Raw genomic sequence first — 7,642 nt, 5'->3', positions numbered from 1 at the left:
ATTCTGTTGAGGTGATCTTGGGGCTGAGAAATTATGAGTGTATCCTTGATCATTGTAGAATTCTTCAAATGCTCTGCTCTCAAATTCTCCTCCATGATCATTTTGAATAGTTGTAATAAGATATCCCTTTTCTCGTTCAACTCTTTTATAGAAGATCTCAAAGTTTTTCAAAGCTTCATCTTTATGAGATAGAAAAATCATCCATGTAAAACGTGAGTAGTCATAAATAATAACAAATGCATATCGTTTTCTCCTATGCTAGCAGTTCTAGTAGGTCCAAACAAGTCCATATGAAGCAGTTGTAAAGGCTTAGATGTGGACACAATGTCTTTGATTTTGAAAGAGTTCCTAGTCTGTTTACCAATCTGACATGCATCACACATATGACTTCTAGAAAAATTGAGTTTGGGAAGACCAATAACTAAATCATGCTTGGATAGTTTATCTATAAGATGCATGCTTGTATGACCAAGTTTCTTATGCCATAACTATGGATCATCAGAGATGGATGTTAAGCAGATATGACCATTTATATTTTCGAAGCCATCGGGAATGTAGACATTTTCATACCTTTTTTCTGGAAGGATTATTTTACTTGACTCATCTTCAATAGCACAACCTGTTTTCTTGAATTTTACCTCATATCCGGAATCACACAGTTGGCTTATACTTAGCAGATTGTAGTTGAGTCCATCTACGAGATAGACTTCAGTGATATCACAGTTGTTATTGAATGGGACTGTGCTAGTGCCAACTATATTCCCCTTTGAGTCATCTCCAAATTTAACACTTCCACCATTTATTTTAGTGACCTCTTTGAACAAATTTTTGTTACCTGTCATATGGCCAGAACACACACTATCTAGGTACCATTTTCCTTTGCGGCTCTTTCTGTGGTGTTCTTGCAAAATGTAACAATTACTTTCTCTTAGGTACCCAAGCTTGCTTGGGTACTTGTTGGTTAGTATTAATAAGATTAGGGTTGTCTTTGGGTTTCCAAATCCACCCTGGAATATTTGATTTTCGAAAACGACAAAAGGAATATTTATGCCCACTTTTATTACAAAAGTGACATACAGAAGGTGATCCATTTTTGGATCTTCCACTAGTGCTTGTGGACTCTGTTCTGGTTGGTCCCTTTTCAGTTAACTTGTAAGTCACCTGGTTGGACTTAACAGAACTATGACCGGTGGATTTGTGCATGCCATTGAGTTGCATTTGCAATTCCTAAAATTCTTCTTGAAGTACTTCTTTTTCAATTTCACATACTTCAAGCTTGAGTTTCCAGTATTGTTTTCCCTATTGAGTCTCTTTAGTTCATTCATCAACTTTTGAGACTCTTTTAAAGTAAGGTCAAGAATATCCTGTAATTCATTTTATTGCCCGGTTCTCCTTGATGATATTCTTCCTCTTTTTGTGTTTATGTATCTTCTCATTAGACCATCCATGTTCCTTGATACCATGGCAACTTCTTTCTTGAGGGCTTCAGGATCATCGTCAATGTCATTTTCTGTCCTGTCAGTTGTAGCCTTGAATGCGATTGTTTTCTTCTTTTCTTACTGGGTTATTTTCTTGAGATGAGTCTTTTCAAATACTATGAGATCCCCTCAAAGTTCATCATACGATAATTTGTTTAGATCTTGTGATTCAAGTGTAACTACTTTTGTCTGCCAAGTCGTAGGGAGACTTCTCAGAATTTTCCGAACTTGATCACCACTTGTATATGGTTTACCAAAAGCTTTTAGATCACTGATGATTTTGCTAAACCTTACAAACATTTCTTCAATGGATTCTCCTTCTTTCATCTGGAAGAGTTCGTAATTATGAACCAACATATTGATATGCGTTTCTTTCACTTTGCCGGTTCCTTCATAAGTGACTTCTAGTTTATCCCACATTTCTTTGGCTGTATCACAATTGGATATTTTTTCATATTCTTCTCCACTTATAGCATTATAGAGTAGATTTCTGGCCTTAGCATTGACTTGAACAACTTCTATCTGCTCATCTGTATATTCGTCTATATCTTTCGGATCAGTAGCGGGTTGTGCTGCTACAGGCAGTGGATAGTTCCCTTTCTTGATTACTCGCCAAACTTTGAAATCATATGACTTTGCATATATTTCCATACACACTTTCTAGTGAGAAAAATATTGTCCACTGAAATAAGGTGGCCTGACTTGTGATGTTCCTTCTTGAAAAAGAGCTCCAACAATTCCTTGGTTTGCCATGATCTTTTCTCACAAGCTGTTAAGCAAAGAAGAGTGAGACTAGCTCTGATACCAATTGAAAGTACGGGGGGGGGGGGGGGGTTGCTTATTTTAAAATTAGTTATTATAATTTGACTAGTTTAGCAATTAGTCAACTAGAAATAAGAGCGAGATAGTAATAAGTACAGAATTAATATGCAGAAGTAAAGTGCAGAAATTAAAGACACCGGAGTTTTTATACTGGTTCGGATTCAATGTGAATCCTAGTCCAGTTCCCTTGGGTTGCACAGGTGTTCTCTTTCAGTGATTGAGTTTCTTGAGTACAAAGTGAATGGTATAGTTTTACAGCAACTGCTCAGTTTCTATGTCTCTCATCATTTCTTGATACAATGCCTCACCAGTGATTTTCTCTCTTTCTTCTCTAACTTGTTACACAACAGATCTTATAGAACTACAATATTTGTTTGAAGTAGAATAAAGAGAGGGTAAATGGTTTGATCAAAGTATATATCTTCAAGTCTGAAACGATCGTATATACTTTCCAGGAGGCCTTAGAGTCTTGAGAGATTTGCGAACCCAAGAGATTTGATCATTGAAAGGAATCATAGATTGATTCTTTCCAAGAATAAGGTTGATTCCCATTATACTTCCTTGATGAGTGGACTTTGATAGCTTTCCATCTATAAGCCTTGATATCCGCCAGATTTCCAGCGTTGGCTATGCCTTTGCTGAAAATTTAGTACTTCTTTCCTTTTTATTGTTGATAGCTTCAATCATCTTCTGATTGATATCTTCTTTCAGCTTTGATTTCTCTCCTTGATGGCTTCAATCGTCCTCTGATTAATATCTTCCTTCAGCTTTGATTGATTATCTATTTCCGGACCTTTATTGCTTCGCTGATTCCTTGATTGCTTCAGTCAATCTTTGATTGATAATTTCCTTTTTTACTTTGATTCTGATTGATTTCCTTGAGTCCCTACATCAAACACAATTATATTATTTTTCATCATTAAAACTAAAATCTAACACATCAACAATATGATTAGCAAGTTGATTCTCAAGGACAACTAAATTAAATTCGTCAATGTCATCAGGATATAATTTAGCCATTCTCATTATCTTCCTGATGTCAAAACTAGAAAATGAATCAACTGGATTCAGGCAAGCTACTCCATGAAACAAATCACTTGTCACCTCATTGAAACGACCGTTAAGTTCTTGAAGTTGCCAATCAATAATCTTATAAAACACATCCACACGATAATGATGTAAAGTAGTATGATCAACACGTGTACGTCGTGATCTTCCAGAGTTAGCATATGGCTCATCAAAATTGGGTATGAGAATATCATGCATGATACAAAATGTAGATACCTTATTTTTAAGTGGATACCATCTATCAACTCTTAAATCTTGAAGCCTTTGTTTTGCTACTTCAACAAGTATCATGGACTTAGCAATATCTTGCTCCTTTTTATGAAGCGATATATTAAGATCATATGTGATTCCCAAAATATCTTTCATAAAATGCAACATGAAAGCAACCTCAAACGTTTGGCAACTTCTAAGATATCCTGCTGCCTTAGCTCTATTATCTAAAGTACTTGCATCTTCAACAAGAGTATCAAGTACATTAACAATCGAGTCAAACAAAAGTATAAAATTTCCAAATGACTTGTAGTGAGATCCCCAACGAGTATCATCGGCTCTAACAAGACCAAGCTCTTAATTCAAGCCTCTACCTGTTTCTAGCTCACCCATATATAATGCCTCTTGGAGTTTTTCTTTTTGAGATTCTCGAAGTTTATCCATACGTTTAAAAGAAGCTCCCAACCCATTCAAAATATTTGAAACCAATAGCACAAGTTCTCCCACTTGAATACACTTTTTTGAAACCGCCACAAGAGTTAATAGAAGTTGGTGAGCAAAACAATGAATAGAATGAGCCGATCTACTTTCTTGTTTAATCAACATTTTAAGACTATTGATATCACCTTGCATATTTCTTGCCCCATCATAACATTGTCCACGCACAGAAGATAAACTTAATGAATGATGAGCAAGTACGTTAACCATTGCTTTCTTCAGGGATAAAGCACTAGTATCAGGAACATGAACAAGTCCAATAAATGCTTCCATCACAAACCCTTTTCTATAAACATATCTTAAAACAATAGCCATTTGCTCTTTTCGTGACACATCAAAAGATTCATCAACTAATAGAGAAAAGTAGTCACCATTTAGATCCTCTATTATATCCTTAATTGTTTCTATCTTACATGCAGTCACAATTTCTTTTTGGATGTTTGGAGAAGCCATTTTATTTTTTTAGAGCATTTTGTAATACAAAAGGTTTAATCTTTTCACATCTATTTCGGTACCACAAAAGAATTTCAAGAAAGTTACCTCTGTTCATTGACGATTCACTTTCATCATGACCACAGAGTGCCAATCCTTGATTCAAGAGAAGTCTTACCACATCAATTGAAGCATTTAAGCGAAGACGATATTCATCATTCATTTGATCAGATTGTTTGTCAATTGCAACATGAATGGACTGTTGTTGTTGCATTAGATCTTCACAAATTTGTTTTGCTTGATTATGAACACTATTCGACCTACCAATATGCTTTGAAAAGATGTCTTTGATCTTATGCCAATTTCTAAACCCATTACTTGAAAATTCATCACCTCCACCTTGATGAATATTATCACCTTTTAAAAAATAACATGGTAAACAATATGCCACATCTGTACTCACACTATATTCCAACCAGTCACCATGATCATCAAACCATTTAGAAAGAAAAAGACGCTTTGATCTTGAAAATTCAGATTGAGGGAAGTCAAGACTCTGAGATTGGTGATCACGCCCAACTATGCCTTATAAAAAGGACTAAGCGGTCATTGCAAATATAATCCAGTTTACAAGTCCGGAGTCAAATCATATAGAGAACTAAGGCTTAGCAACAGTTGTTCAATATTACTAAGAAACACAAGTCCAAACAATTTTCTAGTTATAAAGATTTGATTTTTATTTCTACTAATTAACTAAAAAATATTATAAAGCAGCAACTAACAAGGATAAAATTGGAGATAGCCTAAAGAGGTCTAGAGTTATGATTTTTCCAATTGTCGGAATCCTTCCCGCTACGCTTTCTATAATTTTGCCTAAGTATTCTCTACCGATCGTAAGTACTTTGGGTGTCGTAGCTTTCTCTCGAGCAACTACCATAATTTACTAGACGTATTCTCTTGAACTACGCTAGCTGGCACTAATACAATGCTCACTACGATCGCACCAAGGTTTCGTTATCTCTAATCCCACCTTTAAACCCTTCGTATCGATCTCTCAACTACATTAGGAGTGGTGTTGTTCAATAACTACCTAAATGCGTACTATCTCTCAAGAAATATACACACTAAATAGGCCCAGTTAATTGAGAGCTCTTCAATTAACAACAACGAAAATATATTTGAACAAGTAGAGAAAAATCAAAGGCTCAATTATATAAAAACATAACAAGAATTTATCCTACAAAAGGTTCTATCAAAACTCTAGATAACAAATTAGCTATTCATAATAGTATGCAAAACTATAATACTAGAATTCATAACCAATAATGAAAATAGGAAGAAGGAAGTGAAAAACTCGTAGAAGAATTCCCCGCCTTACTCCTGGTTTGTTCTTGCCTCCTTAGGTCGAAATTCCATCTCAAAAAATGCCCCCTTTGGTTGAATCTACCCTAAAAACGGCTCCTCCTGTGCTTGACAGCCTTTTTCTTCTCCAAAATCATGTCCAACACTAGAATAACTCATTTGGGGAGTATTTATGTCAATCCCCCGATCCAAATTTGGGTTTGGGGTCTTTTAACCCGTAACTTTTAATTACCGTGCTATAGACCTCACGAAGTCTGGTCTGTAGCGCGGTCAACCTGGCTATAGACCTCGCAAAGCTTGGTCTATAGCGCGGTCGACCAAGCTATAGACCTCACGAAGCCTGGTCTATAGCACGGTCAACCTGACTATTGACCTCGCGAAGCCTGGTCTATAGCGTGATCGACCTGGCTATAGACCTTGCAAAGCCTGGTCTATAACACAGTCAACCTGGCTATAGACCTCGCAAAGCCTGGTCTATAGCACAGTTTGGGTACTTGATGCTTTTGGCTCTTTTCTTGCGTTTTTGTCCACGTTTTGTGCAGCTTTCATTCGATGATTCATTCAGATGTTCCTACACATAAAATAATACAATTTAGCGTAATTATCGCACAATAACTCACTAAACCAATAAAATATAGGGCGAGTAATGTGCTAAAAGTATAGCATTTTGGCCTAACATCACCACCCCACACTTAAACATTTCTCTTCCTCGAGTCAACTACAAATTCCTAGAGCATTTTTATTCTTTTTAGCACATCTGAAGCACACCATACCTATGACTATGGTTGATAGCAACAATTAAACTTTAGCATATGCCTTCAAACTTCCCTTTACTTTATGCCATACTTCAAAAATTTATTCAACAAAAAACAACAACATGTTTATAACAATCCTAACCTCACAAACCGACTAAATATCACAATGCATTCATGGCTCGAACACTAATCATTATAGAGAAATCTAATAACGTCACCTATCCCTTGCGAAATCATGTGCCCTCACAACAAGAATAAGAGAGTAAGTTGAATCCACACATTCGAATCAAATGCTCAAATATATTTTAAGGACTCACATATATCAAAAAAAGCCCTCACTCTCACAAAGAAGTCACATGTATACACAAAGTACCATAGGCTTGCCCATTATGTAAAATGTAGGCTTGCTCGATCTAAAATCAATTAGGACTTTTTATGGATGTAATGTAGCCTAAGGGAAGGATAAGATATATTTTGGATTAGTGGTTCATCCTCCCAAGCACCTTAACACATCACATAATAAACTTTAAGCGTAAATTCTTCAATCCATTTCAATTTCACAAACATTATCACCCCCAAAAATATTTTCTCTTTCTTTAAGCACCACATTAATTCATACATACTAGCAAAGACAAGATATGCTTATTTTCCTTTGCTACATAGTTTTTTCTTCTTTTAAACAATACTTTTTTTCTACCCTTCCTGCTAGTGGTGTATTCCTTACAATACAAGTGCACCTTTCTTTCTTTCATTGGTTCCACTCAAAAGTCATCTAAGTTTTATCATTACTTTTTTTACCGCTCATTTTATAATTAAAGTGCTTTAAGAGGTAAAAGGATCAAAATAATGATAATTAAGAACAAAGGTGTATAGGCTTGTAATGTGATTGCCAAATAAAAGTTTATAGGCTCAAAATGGTTGACTATGGATGATTTTTATTGTGGTAAGCATTAAGCTCAAAGAAATCAAAGAAAGCCTAATATCATTTTTCAAAACGAGAAAAACCTAAAATTTTGC

The 7,642-nt window shown here is 35.5% G+C and overlaps 2 protein-coding genes across 2 annotated transcripts; both read right to left on the bottom strand.

The window, feature by feature from the left end:
* Positions 1-488: 488 nt before the first annotated feature.
* On the bottom strand, positions 489-2,129 carry LOC107826083 (uncharacterized). The gene is made up of 3 exons (XM_016653028.2): positions 1,624-2,129; positions 1,461-1,515; positions 489-1,007 (listed from the first exon to the last, which is right to left on the bottom strand). The coding sequence occupies exons 1-3, from the start codon at positions 2,127-2,129 to the stop codon at positions 489-491; spliced, it is 1,080 nt and encodes a 359-aa protein (XP_016508514.2).
* A 1,077-nt stretch (positions 2,130-3,206) lies between these two features.
* On the bottom strand, positions 3,207-4,529 carry LOC107826082 (uncharacterized). Its single transcript, XM_075251105.1, has 2 exons — positions 3,953-4,529; positions 3,207-3,820 (listed from the first exon to the last, which is right to left on the bottom strand). The coding sequence occupies exons 1-2, from the start codon at positions 4,527-4,529 to the stop codon at positions 3,207-3,209; spliced, it is 1,191 nt and encodes a 396-aa protein (XP_075107206.1).
* Positions 4,530-7,642: the final 3,113 nt, after the last annotated feature.

The sequence above is a fragment of the Nicotiana tabacum genome, chromosome 4, assembly GCF_000715075.1.
Source record: "Nicotiana tabacum cultivar K326 chromosome 4, ASM71507v2, whole genome shotgun sequence".
Classification (NCBI taxonomy): domain Eukaryota; kingdom Viridiplantae; phylum Streptophyta; class Magnoliopsida; order Solanales; family Solanaceae; genus Nicotiana; species Nicotiana tabacum.
This window is presented reverse-complemented; position numbering and strand designations above follow the sequence as displayed.